This window comes from Anopheles coustani, chromosome 3 (assembly GCF_943734705.1).
Source record: "Anopheles coustani chromosome 3, idAnoCousDA_361_x.2, whole genome shotgun sequence".
Classification (NCBI taxonomy): Eukaryota; Metazoa; Arthropoda; class Insecta; order Diptera; family Culicidae; genus Anopheles; species Anopheles coustani.
The window spans coordinates 58,700,302-58,718,455 of NC_071288.1; the positions used below are offsets into that span (position 1 = coordinate 58,700,302).

The 18,154-nt window shown below is 42.3% G+C and overlaps 6 protein-coding genes across 6 annotated transcripts; 4 read left to right on the forward strand and 2 right to left on the reverse strand.

Annotated features, from left to right (window-relative positions):
* The first annotated feature begins 1,076 nt into the window (after window positions 1-1,076).
* Window positions 1,077-1,868, forward strand: LOC131259461 (protein Dr1). The gene is made up of 2 exons (XM_058260961.1): window positions 1,077-1,325; window positions 1,386-1,868. Exons 1-2 carry the CDS (start codon window positions 1,230-1,232, stop codon window positions 1,818-1,820), a joined length of 531 nt encoding a protein of 176 aa, XP_058116944.1. The 5' UTR covers window positions 1,077-1,229; the 3' UTR covers window positions 1,821-1,868.
* Window positions 1,869-1,881: 13 nt separating this feature from the next.
* Window positions 1,882-2,968, reverse strand: LOC131259456 (DNA-directed RNA polymerase II subunit RPB3). Its single transcript, XM_058260954.1, has 3 exons — window positions 2,807-2,968; window positions 2,175-2,737; window positions 1,882-2,110 (listed from the first exon to the last, which is right to left on the reverse strand). Exons 1-3 carry the CDS (start codon window positions 2,890-2,892, stop codon window positions 1,938-1,940), a joined length of 822 nt encoding a protein of 273 aa, XP_058116937.1. The 5' UTR covers window positions 2,893-2,968; the 3' UTR covers window positions 1,882-1,937.
* A 112-nt stretch (window positions 2,969-3,080) lies between these two features.
* On the forward strand, window positions 3,081-10,735 carry LOC131259451 (snRNA-activating protein complex subunit 1). Its single transcript, XM_058260951.1, has 4 exons — window positions 3,081-3,228; window positions 3,297-3,784; window positions 10,063-10,459; window positions 10,522-10,735. The coding sequence occupies exons 1-4, from the start codon at window positions 3,095-3,097 to the stop codon at window positions 10,547-10,549; spliced, it is 1,047 nt and encodes a 348-aa protein (XP_058116934.1). The 5' UTR covers window positions 3,081-3,094; the 3' UTR covers window positions 10,550-10,735.
* LOC131259442 (juvenile hormone esterase) lies at window positions 3,792-5,621 on the reverse strand. The gene is made up of 3 exons (XM_058260942.1): window positions 4,415-5,621; window positions 4,051-4,315; window positions 3,792-3,983 (listed from the first exon to the last, which is right to left on the reverse strand). The coding sequence occupies exons 1-3, from the start codon at window positions 5,619-5,621 to the stop codon at window positions 3,830-3,832; spliced, it is 1,626 nt and encodes a 541-aa protein (XP_058116925.1). The 3' UTR covers window positions 3,792-3,829.
* Window positions 6,675-7,690, forward strand: LOC131259460 (ER membrane protein complex subunit 8/9 homolog). The gene is made up of 2 exons (XM_058260960.1): window positions 6,675-6,926; window positions 6,997-7,690. The coding sequence occupies exons 1-2, from the start codon at window positions 6,738-6,740 to the stop codon at window positions 7,399-7,401; spliced, it is 594 nt and encodes a 197-aa protein (XP_058116943.1). The 5' UTR covers window positions 6,675-6,737; the 3' UTR covers window positions 7,402-7,690.
* Window positions 10,736-14,671: 3,936 nt separating the features above from the next.
* Window positions 14,672-17,024, forward strand: LOC131259450 (spondin-2). Its single transcript, XM_058260950.1, has 4 exons — window positions 14,672-14,882; window positions 15,958-16,235; window positions 16,305-16,526; window positions 16,644-17,024. The coding sequence occupies exons 1-4, from the start codon at window positions 14,672-14,674 to the stop codon at window positions 17,004-17,006; spliced, it is 1,074 nt and encodes a 357-aa protein (XP_058116933.1). The 3' UTR covers window positions 17,007-17,024.
* The last annotated feature ends 1,130 nt before the right edge of the window (window positions 17,025-18,154 follow it).

The following is an 18,154-nucleotide window of genomic DNA, read 5'->3' on the forward strand; positions in this document are numbered from 1 at the left end:
GCAAAAAATTTGAATTTTTGTCAACCGGGTTTGAACCGTAGTGTGTACTAGTGATGGGTAAATTACACAAAAAATCGGAACCGCTTCCGAATGACTCCACCAATATCGGAAGTGGCTCCGTAAGGTAGGTGCAATACTCCGAGCTTGGAACCGTTCGGAGCCGTCCGGAACCGTCCGGAGCCGCTAGTCGGCAGCCGGAGCCGCTAGTCGGCAGCCGGAACCGACCGGAGCCGGAGTCATTCGGAGCCGGAGTCATTCGGAGCCGTCCGGACGGTTCCGGACGGAATCGTGGGTTTTACTAAGCTGAAATCGGAGCCGGTTTAAAGATGCTCGGAAGCGGTTCCGGACGGTGGGTGTGGTTCCGAGAACCCATCACTAGTGTTTACCGTTAATTTCGGCTACGCAATCAATCTAGGGGTGCGGTATGAGGCACCTGAGGAACATTATTTCACAAAACTATAACAAACTCTCTTTTTCGGTAGACCTAGCGCAGTCCGCTCGCTTCGCTCGCTGCGAGCGCGCCGCCGTTTCCAAATCATTTCTTCGGCTAAACTCATTGTTTCATGCTGTCCATCATGTGTGGTATAGTTTACTTACTAGTAACTTTACATGTAAAAGTATATTAACCCGCATTGAACCTCCACTGCGTGATTAGTTTAAACCGTGATGGTCTTTTAAGCGAACCGTTAGCGTTCAAAAATTCGAAACGAATACATGTGTCGCGCTTTGCATAGCTTCAGGCGCTAAATGTGAACCAGTAGGAAGAGGAGAATCTAGCCCGTGGCCTCATTTACCCTTTTACCCAGATATATCTTCGCACAAGAGGTGTAGCCACGACCGAAAAAAAGAAGGCCGGAGCCTCATTTACTCTTTTACCCAAAAGGAAATCACATAATTTTAGAATTTTAGATTTTTAACGAAATGTCGTCATATATGTCAAACAAATAAACTAGATGTGTTAACCTGTACTACACTCATTTTGGTCGATATGATTTTTGTTTATATTCCTTAATCGAAGTTGTTTTGGCTAAAGAACTGTCATCCAGTAATCTCCAAACGCAGCAGTACTAACGTACTTCTGTTCCAATAAAACTCTTGAGCAGTGTATGTAGACGCTACTTTGTTTACCTTTAAGTTTGTATCGTTGTGGAAAAGACGAAGAGAAAGTAAAAGGTGTTTCAAAACAATTACAATTCCATACTGGTCAGGGTTTTGTTGATCATTTAAGCATGTCTGATCCACACGACGAACTGTGCCCGCCCAATCAGGAAGATGATGAATTAACTTTACCGCGTGCTAGCATAAACAAAATCATCAAGGAGTTGGTAATTTAATTCCTATGCGATTTTTCTACCCGTTATACAATTTTCCTTCTTCCCCAATAGGTGCCATCAGTCAGAGTGGCAAACGAAAGCCGAGAGTTAATACTGAATTGTTGCACTGAGTTTATACATTTGATCAGCTCAGAGGCGAATGAGGTATGCAACCAGCGTAACAAGAAAACGATCAACGCGGAACACGTTCTGGAAGCCCTTGACCGTCTCGGCTTTAAAGATTACAAACAGGAGGCGGAAGCGGTGTTAAATGACTGCAAACAAGTAGCCGCTAAGCGACGCCGTCAGAGCACTCGACTGGAAAATCTTGGCATTCCGGAGGAAGAACTACTTCGCCAGCAGCAGGAGCTTTTTGCTAGGGCACGGGAAGAGCAAGCAGCTGCGGAACAGCAACAATGGTACAACGTCCAGACGGCAACTCTACAAAATGCCGAGGTTTTCCAAAAACAAATGTCACAAGAAGAAGACGATAGTGATGATTACTAAATGGAAGGTTTGCAATCAAATCTTTTTGTTTCGAATAGAAGGAAAGAACATACATTATAAAGGTTGCTTTTGTCTCTTTATATTAATACGTTCAGTTTCACGGATGTGGTAGAGACATTAGATTGCCAATACATCGGTTTCATGACTCAGTTGCGTTTGCAGGTTCGAAAGTTTGTTTTTCAACACTTGCACGCCCATTAGTACAATGTTTTCCGGCTTCAGTGCTCCAGATGATTCAACGTTGAAAAAAAATTTGTTCGGTTTCAGTTCCCAATTATAGTCAGCTTCATCTAAAAGAAGAAACAAATTAAAATAGTGTTTCCCTTCTATCGGAGTAGAGTCGATGGTGATTACATTTATCGTCATCCAACTCCGTATGCTCGGATTTTGGCCATTCATCTGGCTTTGGAAACAGCGTATGCCTCATAGCGTTGTCTGGATCGTACTCAAAACTGACGCCACACGTAGGGTTCCATTTGGCATGCTCTTTTCCGAAACCTTTCTTCGCGTATGCTTTTAATTTCAGTTCCTGTCCTTTGCGTAGCTTAATAATGAGGATTTCATCCGTTCCTTCACCGTACTCGTTATCTTCGTCATCCCGGTGTCTTGAAGTAACCGGCAAAACGCGAGGGTCACTGGATTTCAAATCAGCCGTAGTAACATGCCGCGTATGCTCCTCATTACACTTGACGTCAAGCGTAAACTCAACACTGCATTCGTTACAAAAATCCAAACAAGGGCAATCTCGGCTGTACTGCATACGATCGACAACTTCATCGGAAATCAATGGAATCAGACCAACGCGGTGGGCGAGGAATTCATCCGCCAAAACGGTAGTATTTGATTCCAACTGCACCCAATCGATCGCAAGCGTAGGAGTTTCTGCAATGAACACTCTCCGTAAACTGTTTGCCACACTGAAAGAATCAACATAACCCAACATTTTAATAGTTTGCTTCTTTACAATCGAAGAAATAGATACTAACCTGAGCTCGGTATCTTCCACGATGAACTTAACATTTTCATCAGTCAATTCAGAGATAGTTACGGAAGGTTGATTAGCGTACGGCATTTTTGTGGAGAAATAATGCTTCAGTTAAAAATATCACCCTATTTCGGCTAGGATTGCCCCGCTTCTATTTTGCGATTTGTAGTTAAACAATGTTTGACGTGTCGGACTGTGCCACTGAAGGTAGCTGTGAACTTTTCATCGGGTTACTCGCAGAATCAAAACAAACAAAGTTTTACCGGGAAAAGCAACATCAGCATTAAAAATGGTATCTCGATTATCCAATGGATTCCGTGAAGATTGCTCCAAGTTTTTGATGGATTTTGCTAAATTGGGTTCTCCGAGTTTCCAGTCGTTTTGTCAAGAGTGGAAACGGACAAACTTCCAATACATATTTTGGTACGTATGTGGTAAATAAAAAAACCCGACCCGGGAAATGATAACACATTTGTGCATTGCGCTTTCAGCGGAAGAAGTACGGTGTTCGAACTCGTGGACTATACCAGTGAAATATTCTACATAGTGAAACAGTTTTTCAAATGCTGTCAAATACAACTAGAGCGAATCGGTGCATTTTACCTCCTATATGCACTCTACTTCAAACAACCAATATTTTTGTTCTGCAAAATCCGCATCACACTTGACGATTGGCGTGCAATGAAAGAGTTTATAAAAGTGCCGTACAATGGATGTGAAGTACCACAAATGGCAGCTATACTGTGGAAACTGTTCAAGGCCGAGGCGTTTCAGTTCGTGCAAGAAGAACTTGAGAGTGGTTTTGATTATTTTTTCCACAAAACTCTCTATAATCGATATGATTATAACGTCCAAGACTCATTTAAACCTTATCGGCATCTAGAAAAGGAACTTCAAGCGATGCAAGGAACCAACGGAATCATCAAAGCAGTCGAGATACTCGAAATGGGATACAATGAAATGAAGGAAGCCCTGGACGGTATGCATCATGTGATTTATTAATATTATTCTTATAAGTTTATTGCTAATTTAAGGGAAATAGTTCCTCCCAGAAGGAAAATCGGTCCGTAAACAGTCCTTGTTTGTTTTCTAGCTGTTCTCCAATTTCCAGATAGTTATCGCTCTTGCACGTAACAGGTACCCAGTTCAATCCTGGTAGATTTGCACGGTTTGGATTGCTATGGAATAGAACAGGGATTTTTGTGTACTACTATTACTTTTTCCCACCTGTGATCGCTGACTTACCCATGAATTGCAAAACTTGTCCACATTGAGGTCATCCTGACGACGGTTTCGTTTTCAGGGTCTGTAGCATTGAACATTGGAGCAATAAACGGTCCGGTTAGGAGATAGAGCAAATCATCGTGGTGAACCGCTCCGTACGGTTTATCCGGCTCGGGATAGTACAAGTGGCTGTATCTTCCAACGTACGAAAATTTATATTGGTATACCGTTGTGTATTTTGACGCCAGCGCGACGAACCGGTGCATACCGAACCCGATCAGCCCATCTGCAAAAAGCTGGCATTAATATGCAAAAAAAAACATTAGAACGTAAAGAGCAAATAGTTTTCAATCGATTCAAAAGTTACAACGTACAAAATTCAAACCCTCTAGGGAACCGTTCAAAGTCAACGGACGATCACCCAAAAATTGCTCACGAAGTAAACGGCTTTTAGTTCGACTTTCAGGTGTGTGTCGCTCGAAAAGAAACAGTATGGGTGCAAGAGTTTCAAAGCTTTCATCCAGTTCTCGGCGTAAAGTGTCGTTACGCAGGAATGTAACAGCCGGCTGAGCAAACTCATCTTTCGTGATACCGGCAATCAATGGAACCCTCATAAAATCGCCGTTTCGGAATGCTTCCGTTGGATTTCGATCAAGAAACCGTTCCTGGCCGAAATCCGGTTCTACAATGGGCTTCCATAGGAGTACGGGGTTCCAAGAAACTACAAACATTGATTCCAAACTGTTAGCAAAATCGTTAGCCGATTTTTGGCGAAGGCAATCGATCATTTTAGGTATTGAGTTGATGTCACATCCGAGCAGGATAGCTTGTTTATGGGCCAGATCAAGCTGATGCTCCGGTACTTCCCATTGGGCCGTTGGTGCCGCGCTCATGACGATAGCACGATGAAATAATCCTTGGGACATTGGTGAGATCAAATGTAACGCTGTGCTCATGGCCCCAGCACTGTATCCCATCAGTGTGACCGAGTCCGGTTTACCACCAAAGTTGGCAATGTTTTCCTTGATCCACCTTAGGGCCATCACTTGATCCTTCAAACCCGCATTTCCAGGACAGTCGGAAGTCCCAGTGCTCATGAATCCGAGCGATCCTAGGCGATAATTGATCGTCACAAATACTATTGGGTGATCCATGATTGCATGTGGGCCGGCAAAAGTGTTTGACTGACCGGAAAGCACGTAAAATCCTCCGGGATGCAAGTAGACCAGGACTTCTCGTGGTATAATTCGTGTCAGTTCATTGGGAATCACCGATGTGTACACGTTTAGCCGTAGGCAATCTTCTGACATTTTGTAGGTTGAATTGATATACGGTTGCGGACACATTGGACCATCTTCGGTAGCATCATATGTGCTGTTCCAGGGTTCTGTCAGCGGCACAGGTGCACGGAATCGAAAGGCGCGAAAGGCCAAGAATGTCTTGCCCAACCGGGATTGAAGAACAGTGCCTTCGATTGCACCTAAAGCTGTATGAACAGTGGGGCGAGCGTTGGATTTGGCCTGAACGGTAATGAAAAACAATAACGGAACAAGACACAAACTTAACTTCATTTTGTACTCTGAAGCAGACATATGCGACTAGGTCATCAACCATGGTATCGCTTGTTTTTATAATCCCCGTTGCTGGGGCTGTGTTGATGTCTGTGACTCAATGTAGCGAGCCTCGCCTCTATATGGGTTGTTAGAGCCAGAGAGAATGTATTTAAATCCCCAGGGGATTTTTTTCACGTGCATTGCGCTATTAATTATGCATCGCGAACATTTGACTTTGAATGGGTTTAAAGTCCGCAACTGAACCAATACATACTATCGTGGGCGTAGTTTAGAAATTTTGCAATATGCAAATACAAGTCTATAAAACTTCGTTAAGTTTCTAAGATTAATTGTTTGTATTTTAAATTCTCGCTTTTTACTTCCAAAAATTCATTTCCAAATGTTACGTAAATAAGCTTGACGCTTTACGTAAACCTATTGTTTACTATTTTTAGTTAATAACATAAAATCAATGCCATCAGTTAGCGTTTATTGTTAATTATCTTGTTTTTATAAATTTGTGATAATACTAAGTATGTCTAAAATGATTGGTCATAATTGTTTTTTATAATTAATGTATTTTCAATTTTATCCAGCTTAGTTTGAATTATTTTTTGCTTTTTAATAGCCTAATAGAATGGCAAAGTTTCCAAATCAGCGTGAAATATTTTGTATATTCTTAATTTATTATTCCAATGTGACCCAGAATATACCATTGTGCATAAGCGGGTTTGTAACTCTTGTATATCTCTTTTTCACTGGGATAGTTCTATGTAGTTATAACTGTCAAATGAAATTTGACCAGTGGTGGGACGTGATTACGGACCTATCCTGGTTCAGCGTTTCGTTGGAAAAGAACGGACTAGTTAAGTTGGGTAAAATAGTGATTGTCATGACGTACTATCGTGAATATTTCAATCAATTCTAAATCAGCTGATAAAAAAAATAATTTCGCCGTTGATCTATAGCAATCGATTTCCAATCGACGTTGTTTCTTGACGTTGAAGTTCTTCTAGATCCGGACTTATCGTTCATATATCTGCGATCGTATGAACTTGGTGGGTACTGTTTAACATTTTCAACTCTAGCACAGAAAGATCAAAAACATTCGTGACAATTGGACAAGGTTTGCACTTTGTTTTCAATATTTTAACCATGTCGGAAATTCTGTTCGATGCTCGTGCATATTGTAAAATCATGCTACATGCGGCCAAATATCCGCATTTAGCTGTTAACGGTCTACTGCTAGCAGAGGCTGGAAAGCCAAGCGTCATTGTAGATGCAGTACCTCTTTTCCATCAGTGTCTACAAGTGTCCCCTATGGCAGAGGTAGCACTGGTTCAGGTGAATATATTCGTTTAACACATCCCATGGGGTTTATTTAATACATTTGTGGCAATACATCTTTTTAAAGGTTGAAGCCAAGGCCTCTCGCAAAGGACGTCAGATTGTTGGGTATTACGTTGGTTGCGAAAACTTCTACGAAAACCGGTTAGAGAGAGCACCAGGGCTACGCATTGCTGATAAAATAGCTGAAAATTGTCCGGATGCATGCGTTGCCTTGATTGATAACCGCTCCATTTCAATCAATATGCGCTATCCAGCTTTGCTGACATGGCAACACCGGGACAATCGTTGGACCAAGGCCAAATGCTTGGTGGATAATGATCGTGTCACTTTCGATGCGGTCTCCCGCTTGCTGCAACGAGGTGCGGCCAAGGAACTGCACGATTACGATAATTATCTGGATAATACACAAAACGACTGGGATAATGTGCATTTGAATGGGGATTTGAAACAGATTCTCGCTATGTATTAAAAATAAATCAGTTATTTTAAAATGCTAAAGCAAACCAAATAAGTGGAAAATATAGCCGTACAAAATGTATGCGTTCAGAAATAATGTATGGTGCACTTTATTGTAAACGAAAGGGAAATGTGGTTAAAACAATGGAGCAGGGATATTTTTATTGATGGCGCGATAACGTATGTGTTGCCAACTTGTCACCATTCTAATCATTCAGCTGTATTAGCTTAAACATCATTCATCGTTGTTTAATATTTGGCTAGATTGATGCTGACCATGGATAAGAGAAATCTAACATTCATTCGATGTTGAACGCGTCCGCGCATGCAGATGAAGCAGTATATCATCCCCGTAAACGTTGCGTATAAACTTAAGTTCCAGCCGTGTACACGAATACGTAATCTTCTTCTCTTCTTCTAATATATAAAAGTCACCGTTGTCTGTATATATATATATGTATGCACTCGCATCACGCAAAATCTACCGGGCCGATTTGTACCAAACTTGGCAGAAAGGTAGCTAATTTTCCATGGTTGAATGATCTGAACTTCGTTTGTTGATATCCCCAAACCTCCCTACCCCTCCCGAACACCTACGCTCTAAAATTAATGAAAATCAATTATAGATCAACAATTATTGAACGAATTTTCCCAAAAATTGGTACAAATACTGCTTACATAGGGACAAATCATGGTTTAAAATTTCATCCATCTAGGGGAAGGGGAAAGGGGGACTCTCCCACTACCACATAACTCAAAAATGGTAAAAATGCAGTATGGGTATCAATTTCGTGGTATTTGTGGTCTCTAAATCGAATGGCGTTACTCATAATGTTCAATCTTGGCCCAGACTCCTTTTACCCTCCTCCTCTTCAGGAAAAAAATAGCAATGCTCAAAACGAAAAACGTTAATTCTTATCACACGTACGTGATGCAGCGCAATATCTACTAAGTCTATCTGTACCAAACTTGGCTGGAGTGTAGCTAATTTCTTTTTCTATCGAATGCCCTCCTTCCCTTTCCTCCTTCAGAATACCTATGCCTTAAAAAGGTGAAAAATTATAATAATTCAACAATTATGGAATGGATTTTTACAACATTTGGTACACATACTATTTTAACATGTAGCCATATTGTGATAATATTTCATTCATTTTGGCGGAAGGGGTAAGGGGGATTATCATCCCCCTGGCTCAACAATGGTTACAATTCAGTATGGGTATCATTTTCGAACAATTGGGGGTCACTAAATCGAATGGTCACAGTTTGTGTGCTCAATCTCATCTCTCCTACGTAGCAAATATTCTCAATCACACAAAATCGGTCTAATCAATTCAATCAAACATAATTATAAGAAAGCCAATTTTTCAAGTATGAAACGTCCAACATTCTTATGCTTCCTTCCTGCCTATAACTTTCTATCACCTGAAAATATCTAAAAATTTATGATGACATCCACCTTAGTACCGATGCGACGGATTTAAAAAAAGACACTATTTGATACCGTAAATATCGCGGGTTGATCGTTGTAAACTTTGTTTACTAACATGATCGCGATAGATAGCAAAGTGATAGTCGGGGGACGAAATTCGAATTCGAAATTAGACGGATAGGATCGCGCGAAATGAGTCCAACAGAAGGAGCGGAAGAAAAGCGATAAAAGGGGATCGCAAGAATACATCGCGTCCTATTCTGTTGGAAAAGCGACAAGAGACAGTTTAAATTTTGTAACGCCGCGTAGCACGGTTTTTTTCAGTAAAATAAAGTTACAAGAAATTGTAATCGAAGCAAACTTTTCCAACAATCGTAGAATTGCTCTTAAATAATTGTCGATTATCTGTTGTCCTGCTCCAACTGTGGTTTAGGCACAGTTTTTTCATACTTGCTTTAATAGATTAATTTTAAATGCTTGCACTAAGCTGGAACCATACAAAATACAAAATGTATATTTACATGGTTTCGTCGAATAAAGGTAATACTAAAATTTTCAGCACATAGCTCAATTTAAGATTGTTAAACTGAAAACTGAAACTGAATGCAAACATTCTTCAGTTTGAAATTGATTTCTACCCGGATGAAATCGGGTTAATCAGCTAGTTATACATATATTTTACAAATAGCAATGCGTCCCATTACTCAAATTGGTTTTCACGTTTTTGTAATGAATTACATTCAAAAGTAGAAAGAAATTCAGATAAATTTGTCCATCATAAAATAAATTACTCTTACAATACGGCCGTCCAAATATATATAAAAATAAATAAATAAATTACTCGGTTATCGACATACGCGACATAAAGTCTCATCATACAGCTCTGAAATCATGTTTATGTGGATTTTAAGGTAAATTACATTCTATGAAAACATGCAAATAACAAAAAATCTTTCCTCTCCGACATTCTTAAGTCGTATAATGCAAGTCCATAGTCGAGAACAAAGATTAGGTAAAGCAGCAACTTTGAACTTGCCCCGTAGTTATATATATTTATGCAAATTGTTTGAATGTTTTGAATTGTAGATATTTATCCAATGCATAATAATGTGCGACAAAACTCTTAGATTAAACTTTACCATATATTTATCATATATTAGCGAGTAGTGGGAGGTGCTGGATATAAATCGGATTTTTACTTCGTGTTTTTTCTTTCTTATTTTTGCAACAAAAAATGTTCAGATTGCGAAGCATCTTCCTCTCACGGTATAGTTGGTGACAAAATTCCACAATCAACGTTAATGGAAAGCCTACGCAAAGATGTCGACCATCTTATGGGTGTTATGGGCACAAGCAGCGCTCAAGAAGGTTCCTACGAGGCCGAAAAGAGTGTAACGAACGAAAAAGAAGACCAATATTCAATTGGTACCAAGCGATATTCTATACGGAGAAATGCCTACAAACGGGTAGTGAAACAAAAGAAATTTAAGATTGCTGGGCAGGACGATGAAGTATCCGACAGTAGTTCCGAAGGATCGCAAGCGCCATCTTCTCCAGAGAGGTGGAATTCCAAGAGCCAATCAGAAGATAATGAACAGAGGCGGCGTCGTGCTATACGTAGAACAAAAACGTGCATAAGGTAAAGAACCCTAATGGTTAACTGTATTGATCTTACTTATTCATTTCTTTATCGTATTCCAGTGACGACGACGATGATGATGCAGACTAATGTAATCTGCAGTAACGTTAAAAATAGGTACGTAATGTGAACACGTTTTGTATAAGATCCACTAGCTGCACATTATCTACCTCTGGGGAAAGTTTTGGTGGCCTTCTGAAGATATAGAGTGGTACACCGCTCGCATATCAGAGGGCTGCCAAGCTCGCGATTTGAATGTGTGAAATATAAGTTCAGATAAAATATTATTTGAGACGTTCAAGTTTGAACAGAAAGTATGTAGAAAGAAAATGCTATTGTATTGTAGACGATTTTTGTTTTGTTTCTTATGTGAACAGAAAGTTTCAATTGTTCCGTCAAACAGCTGAATAGATATTGCTGTTTTAAGCCATATCACATGCCACTTATGTTTAATATAAAACATAGTTTCGGGAGTTGACGATTAGAAAATCGGCCCATGAGCGCGGGGGGTCTCCACCACCTTATCGGCGTGGGTTCCAATCCCCTACGACTGACCGTACATGTACGAGGACGGACTATCCATGTACACACATAGGTCAAGTAAGCCCTTTAAAGGGCAGGCATGACCAAGCCGGTTATTCAAGTTTACAGAAATGTTACGAGATTTTTTAAAGTAACTTCCTAGCGTTTGCATTAAAAAAAGGATAAATTTTAACGATTTTCATGTAAAAACGACAAACGCTAGCAATTTTTTGCTAAACTTACGGAGAAACGTTAAAAATTCATCTAGAACTTGGGTCCGGCCACGGGCCGTCCTGCGGGTGCAAAATGTATCTTAAATGTATCAAAAGCCGAAGTGATGAAAAATAGCTTAATCATTTAGTTCTTTGGACTAGAAGGTTGCTCCGATATCCTTTGGTTAACCGATATCCTTTGGTTCAATTTTTTTAATGCAAACGTTGCTGAGTAAAATGTATGACTACAGGCTGAAGCTGAAGCGTTCAGTTAATATACAAATGTAGTTAAAACACTATAAATATATTAACTAGTTAATTACATCAATGTCGGAACTTCTAGTTAGCGGAAGATTAAAGCTTCATAATCTTTGAGAAAACTTCGTGATTTCTCAGTAAGGCATGTTTGGTGTCATGTCTACCTTCTTCAAGCTTACCATGTATGGTTGTCACGATTTTATTCCAATTATGCAAATCCTCAAAGAGAACATGATCCCAGACCTCCTTCTTGTTGCTAAGAGTGTTTTGCGAATCTTTAACTAACAAAATGTGTTCGTTGCGGACAACATGATCACGAGATGGTTGATATGTTTGTTTGTGGTACTATAATGCAAAAACCACACTACAATCATAGACGGGGAATTTATTGTGTCGGTTTTGTTTTGACCTGTAGTCTAGCAATTTTATTTCAAGAACTGCACTTGGCACTTTTCTAAGACCCACAATGTCAATTTTATTTTTATTGTCAATTTTATATGTTAAGCTTGCCGTGTTTCACAGCGATTCTCAGGCCCCATGGTTTCATGTTTAAGAAGAAACAGAAAAGTGTTTTGTACTTAGTTAAAAGTGTTTTGTTTCTTAATCCATAAATTTCGTAAGCGGAAATAATTTTCTTTACTATTCTGCGAATATCATCTTTCAAAACCTTCACTCAGTGTCACACCATCTTTGTAACACCTGGCCACACATAACGATGGCCCATATTTGTAAACCTCATGGCAATGCCGGTATAGCGGCCGTTCGTGATCTTCGAATGACTTATTGAAGTAGCCTAATGCCCTTTTTTATACTGAGGATTACGATATCGTCGATTTTTTACGTTTCGGGCCATTTTAAGTGAACATTAAGGATAAACATGACAGCAGATTTGTGGCGTCGCCAGCCAGGAAGCCACCCTGGGAGAAGAACGCTTCAACGGGGGGCGCTTAGTTTTACGACCATCCCCCAAACTCAATTTATAACCAAACGTAATGGGATGCGTGTTTGCTTTTTGTTTCAAATTGCCACCTTGTATTGATAATTTGATTCTTGCTTGAGGTCTTCATTTAGTTTAACCATTTGCTTATCAGTGCTTCCTTACGGCCTTTCGTCCTGTATGTAATAAAGCGTAGTTTTATAATAATACTTGCATTTTCAATTGGTTCCTCATACCGAAGGACTAGAAATAGTGAGAAATTTAATCCCACGAAGGGGGTGTCTTAATTGTTACCTTGCCGAATGTGTTGACTGTGTGGACACTTAATCGTCACTATTTACATGCTAATGAGCAAAACATTATCCCGGTGAACCGCACTCACTCACCACGCTAATCACCAGGGGATCCTGTGTTTGGAAACGATATATTTATTGGTACAATCAATTTATTGGTTCCGCAGAGGGTTGGATGTGACCACAAACCGCCCGATTTTGGTCGTGCGGTCAGTCCATTGGGGGGTTTATACGTCTCCTACCCTGCCCCATCATGATGTTGAGGTTCCGCTCGTGGACGATCGTGATCATGCTCATAAAGTTGTCCACCGCATCGTATAAAAGAAACAAATCTTGAGCGCGTAATCTATCTGGCGGTTTCGGCACGGACCCGGCTTGCGCTTTAGTTGATATGTTGTCACACGCCCAGAAGGTGTGAGCAGGGTTCCACGATAATTTGCATTCACTTTTGGACAGTGGGCCATTTGCTCGCGGAGTGTAGTGTGTTGTGTCGATACTACAGGCCAACATTTTGGTGACTAGGAGACAAGATATTGGTGGATAAGGGGGGAATGTTTGGGCGTTAGTCACTGCAGTGGTTGGACCGAAAATGACGTGATGGTTGTCATTGCGATAATTCAACTGCAGCTTGTTGAGTTCGTGTGGGAAGTAGAGGTGATAATTAAGGATTTCCTTTTGGTTTACCTGAGCGCAAAAAAAAACACAAGTAAAACAAATATTAAGCCAAACATTTGGGGTTTTATTTAACCTATCAATTTATACTTAATTTAGCTTTGTTCATATATTATCCAACTTTATTAGACTGCGTGGTGCTGCTCACACTGGCCATTGCAGGATGGAGAATGGATGGCCAACAACACCTTCATTGTGTTGGTGTCAGGATGTAGGAAAGACCTAACCGTTGACTAAGTGTAAGCTGTGGGAAACAAGCCGGTCGGTCGGTTTCGGGAGATCGAAGAGGGGGAAGCGATGAGCTCAAGATGATCCGACGAGACATTTTGCCGCGCCATCACGTCTTCCGAGGGCGTTGTGGGAAGGCCCGCCATTGAATAGGCAAATCATCTTGACCGCCCAAACCGTCTCATCGGGGCGCGTGAAAGAGAACCCGTCCGCCCGAGTTCGTGCGACAGACAGAATAAAGCTTCTGCAGATGGTTTATAAATAACGAATCCGCAGCACTGCACATGAGGGGACTAGATCGTGCCCGGCGTGATCGGACTGTGTAGGAGGGGGGCTGGGGTGTGGGTGTCGAGAAGGAAAGGATTTCAGCACGAAAATTTCCGCACAGCGCCGGTCTCGGATACTCGGCAATGTGTGGACCGTTCGACCGGTGCGATCAGATGAATCAGTCTTTCGGCGGATTTTGTGCGTGTCGGATAGAACCAGCGGACCTCGGGACGGCTCGATCGGTGAATTCGGTGCGCGATCGCAGGCGCGTTGGTAGGCGTCGAACGTCGGTGATACGTTGGAGATAGTTTCGTTTTGACCGCGGCCGGTTTGCCTGGTTCTGGTGCGGCAGACTTGTTCGTACCGGTCAGGTTGTTGGTTTTTTTTCGTGCTCCAGAAGAGAGTCCGGGGGACGGTGTCAGCAAATTTCTTAGGCGCCAGCATTAGCGGGTCGCCTAAAGGGAGCGCCCTAGAGCGCCTAAAGCTTCGAGTGGCAAGTGGACGTGATTGATTGCCCCATCGGTGCCGATCATTCCGCCCAACCGAAGGCACATCCATCTTGTGCGCTCTTGAGTACGAGAAAGGTGAAAACTAGTCTATCGGTTTTCAAGCTCGGCGTGACCCACGACTTGCTCCACGTGCCCGTCCCGCGTCTGCGTTGCTGTAAAGTCCATTTGTTATACACGACACACCTACCGGTTGGCGTTTGGATTGCGGATCCGGATTGCGTCTGGCCGCCGTACCACTGGAATCGTATTCCGGTATTTGATCGGAATTGCCTTCGGTCGCATGCACCTAGCCGGGCCGGGAACTAGCGAACACCATGCACTACAAACTGGTCCTCCGGCTTGCGATCGTCGTGATCGTGGCCGTGTCTGCTGCCAGCGAGGGAACCGTTTTCACCGATGAAAGTTGTCGCCAGTCGGAGGCGCTTGTTTTCTACCGCATCAAGCTGGTGACCAGCTGGTCGAAGAAACTGTTTCCAAAACATTATCCCGAATTCAGACCGCCCCCACATTGGAGTATGACTTTCGGTATGTTTTGCTTATTGAAGAGGATTTTTATAAACTACAGATAATTATTTAAGAAGGGAAATTGTTGTGTACGACGCTTTCCAAAAACTTATTATGCCCGGTAAACAATTAACTATCGATTCAGAGTTCGTCAAAGCTAAATCTTAAAACTCTTTTCTTTCAAGTAAAACATATTTTATGTTTTACACATATGTTCATATGTAAACATATGTTCAAACTAAAGCCTGGCCAAATTTTTTGTTCCTATCGTGCCCAAAATGCGGCAAATCCTTCAATGAGATCATTTGCATTTCGCGAAACTAAGAATAGATATTCATGCGATGACTTGATTTTGCACCATAATAACTAATTAATTAGAGCTGCGGCTCTTTGGACAGACAGAAAATTTCCTGATGCAAACGATAAACAATATTCGGTCGAGAGTAAGAGTAATCCTACCGTTTAAAGGCACCGAACGAGCTGATAAATCGTACACCGTGCGTCAGAAGAAATATTATTCCTCCGGCCAGGGAAGGAAATGTTTGAACATGGATGAATTATGCTTTCTGCCACGCTCGACACGGAATTGTTTATCTTTCCCGCAAACGTCCCGCGGTGGTGGACAATAATTTAGTGCAGCACACATTGGGCGTGAAGTGGAGGAAGAATGATGACTAAAGCTGCCCCATAACGGCCCCCGTAATGAGTGCAAAGTATGTCATTTGGCGTGCGATTAATCGTGTTTTGCGATCGCATAAATTAGCATACCGTTAGATCGGGCCCTATCATTGTGGCAGGTTTAAAATGTGCCAACTGCTATCCGCACAAGTGGTGTTGAAGTCGCGTGCTTGGGAACATTCTTGGCGCATTAAAAGTGAACCGAGCAATGGTGTGAAAGAATCCACCAGGGGTGCATATGAATCATGCGAGTTTATGGATGTTTTCATAGGTTTTGTTGTCTCGTGCTATGTTTAGACGACCGCTCCGTTGCGTTACTCTTCGGAGCAAGGTAATAAACGCATTTGACATATTTTATAATGGTTTTTCTCTTCCTCTCAATCGCCACCCTCCGCTCTCCCTTCGTGTCTGGACTTAGGTCAAACGCATAACGACAGCTTTCGGCTGTTCGAAATGAAGCAGCCGGCGTCGGTGTCGGTGGCGACCTTCGCGGAAACGGGTCAGGTCGGTTCGTTGGAGGACTCTTTGGCGCAACAGCAGGACGTTCTGTTCGACGAGTTTCGCCTGCCGAAGATCCGCAAGGGGAAAGGTGAAAGTGAGGCAACGTTCTTCGTTGATGGACCGCACCCGAGTGTTTCGTTCATGACCAAGATCGTACCGTCGCCCGATTGGTTCGTGGGATTAGATTCGTTCAGTGTAAGTCGATCGGTGAGCGATATGGTTTGTAATAAAGATCTAACATTCGTCGTTGCGCTTTGCCATCAGTTGTGTTCCAGGGGCCGCTGGATGGAAAAGGTGACGGTTCCGCTGCATCCTCTGGACGCTGGCACTAGCAGCGGACTGACGTTCACCTCACCGAAGTGGCCAACGAATCCACGAGGTGTTATCGAGCGCATCACCGCCAGGTATCCGTTGCATTTTGCGAGCAGCTTTTTCTATCCGGAAATCAAACATCTTCCACCGATAGCGCACGTCACGTTCACGAAGGTAAGCGATCCGAACCGGTATAAACCCGCTGAAGAGTGCCACCCACCCACGATATGTTAGTCTGACGGATTCCATTTCCTGCTTCGGCTGTCCGTTGCTCTTTCTTGCTTTCCACAGATTAAAGAATATGCCAACCGCAACAATGTGCACAAGAAGGTGAAGAAACTGAAGCACAAACAGCGCACGAAACTACTCAAACGGCTCAGTCAAGAGACGCACCGAGCGGAGGCAAACGCCGAGGCGGTCCAAGGACTGAACGCCGTTCGAGACGACAGTGACACCAGTTCCGATTGTCGCGTCACCGCTTGGTCACCGTGGAGTCCTTGCAGCAAAACGTGTGGGCTAGGCAAACGGAATCGGTCCCGAAGCGTCCTGCAAACCCAACGCGCCAGCGGTCGCGAATGTCCACCGTTGATTGAAACGCAATGGTGCGGCTCCGCACGACAATGCTCCGTGATTGACAACTACTTCCGGTGGTGAAGGTTTGCTAATAAATGTATGCCAAACGGGCCATTGTGAGAAATGTGTCACCTTGTAGTATTTTTTGCCGTGAAATTGATGGATTTATCTTGTGTTTGTTTCTACTAGCTTCTCAGTATTTTTTTTAACAACACACATGTTTTTTATTGTTTTATTTTTAATATGTTAAGAATTAATAAAAAAAATAAAAATATCCAAATGTAAAATATTATATCCGTTGCAAACAACAATTCGATTTGCTTCAAAACAGTTACCAGTTTTCGTTAGCTTTTGTGCGCACTGGAGCGTTTCCCATTACTGATGGCACTTCTAATGACGGTCGTTGGTTATGGGAGAGGTTTCTTGAATAACTAGACAATTGTCTCTTCTTCTTGGCGTAACGACCTCTTGGTCATGTCTGCCCCGTTAATGGCTTACAAGACTTTTTACCCTATGTGTACGTGGATAGTCACTCCTCTCGTACAGGGGAGGGTCCGGTCTCTGTTGGGATTTGAACCCACGTCGTCGGAGAGGTCATTTGCCGACTTTCTAACCAGCGCTATCGCTATTTTTTCAGTACGACGTCCCATACCGTAATATTGTGTAACAATTGGTTTTCTTCGGTTTATTTGTTTTCAGAAAACTTATCACGAGAGTTCGGGACTATACATACGAGGGCATTTTGTTGGATGGCTTTTTTCTACTTTATTGACTCCTTAATAATTTGACTAAGCCTATCCGCATCGAGCGAGGTTCATAAACTCGAATAACGCATTGATGATTTTCTATATTCCACTGTCGGATATTCCACTTTGCAATATCTACCAGGTCTTTCCCGGTATGTCATGCTAATCTTGAAATCTAAATTTTTCTGTTCTATCAGTTCCAAAAACTAACACTACCCCTAAAGTGCGGCTTATGTTTAAACCATGCCGCATCGTTAAGGGCTTACGAGACTTGTTTCCCTGTTGTACGTGGATAGTCAGTCCTCTCGTACAGGGGAGGGTCCGGTCTCGGTTGGGATTCGAACCCACGCCGTCGAGGTGGTGAGCCCCGGCGCTCATGGCCCGATTTTCCACCGGGTCTACCGCTCGGCTGTCGCGGACCCCCGACAAGTTTATATTTTAAAATATATTATTATAAGCAAAAATATAGCGATTTGATAGGTT

Coding starts and splice junctions, on each gene's coding strand:
- LOC131259461 (XM_058260961.1), top strand. CDS start 1,230: ATGTCTGATCCACACGACGAACTGTGCCCGCCCAATCAGGAAGATGAT. Junction 1,326..1,385: donor ACAAAATCATCAAGGAGTTG/GTAATTTAATTC, acceptor CTTCCCCAATAG/GTGCCATCAGTCAGAGTGGC.
- LOC131259456 (XM_058260954.1), bottom strand. CDS start 2,892: ATGCCGTACGCTAATCAACCTTCCGTAACTATCTCTGAATTGACTGAT. Junction 2,738..2,806: donor GTGGAAGATACCGAGCTCAG/GTTAGTATCTAT, acceptor TGATTCTTTCAG/TGTGGCAAACAGTTTACGGA. Junction 2,111..2,174: donor GGAGTTGGATGACGATAAAT/GTAATCACCATC, acceptor TTCTTCTTTTAG/ATGAAGCTGACTATAATTGG.
- LOC131259451 (XM_058260951.1), top strand. CDS start 3,095: ATGGTATCTCGATTATCCAATGGATTCCGTGAAGATTGCTCCAAGTTT. Junction 3,229..3,296: donor AACTTCCAATACATATTTTG/GTACGTATGTGG, acceptor TTGCGCTTTCAG/CGGAAGAAGTACGGTGTTCG. Junction 3,785..10,062: donor AATGAAGGAAGCCCTGGACG/GTATGCATCATG, acceptor AAAAATGTTCAG/ATTGCGAAGCATCTTCCTCT.
- LOC131259442 (XM_058260942.1), bottom strand. CDS start 5,621: ATGTCTGCTTCAGAGTACAAAATGAAGTTAAGTTTGTGTCTTGTTCCG. Junction 4,316..4,414: donor TTTGAACGGTTCCCTAGAGG/GTTTGAATTTTG, acceptor AGCTTTTTGCAG/ATGGGCTGATCGGGTTCGGT. Junction 3,984..4,050: donor ACAAGTTTTGCAATTCATGG/GTAAGTCAGCGA, acceptor TCTATTCCATAG/CAATCCAAACCGTGCAAATC.
- LOC131259460 (XM_058260960.1), top strand. CDS start 6,738: ATGTCGGAAATTCTGTTCGATGCTCGTGCATATTGTAAAATCATGCTA. Junction 6,927..6,996: donor CAGAGGTAGCACTGGTTCAG/GTGAATATATTC, acceptor ATCTTTTTAAAG/GTTGAAGCCAAGGCCTCTCG.
- LOC131259450 (XM_058260950.1), top strand. CDS start 14,672: ATGCACTACAAACTGGTCCTCCGGCTTGCGATCGTCGTGATCGTGGCC. Junction 16,236..16,304: donor TGGGATTAGATTCGTTCAGT/GTAAGTCGATCG, acceptor CTTTGCCATCAG/TTGTGTTCCAGGGGCCGCTG. Junction 16,527..16,643: donor CGCACGTCACGTTCACGAAG/GTAAGCGATCCG, acceptor TGCTTTCCACAG/ATTAAAGAATATGCCAACCG.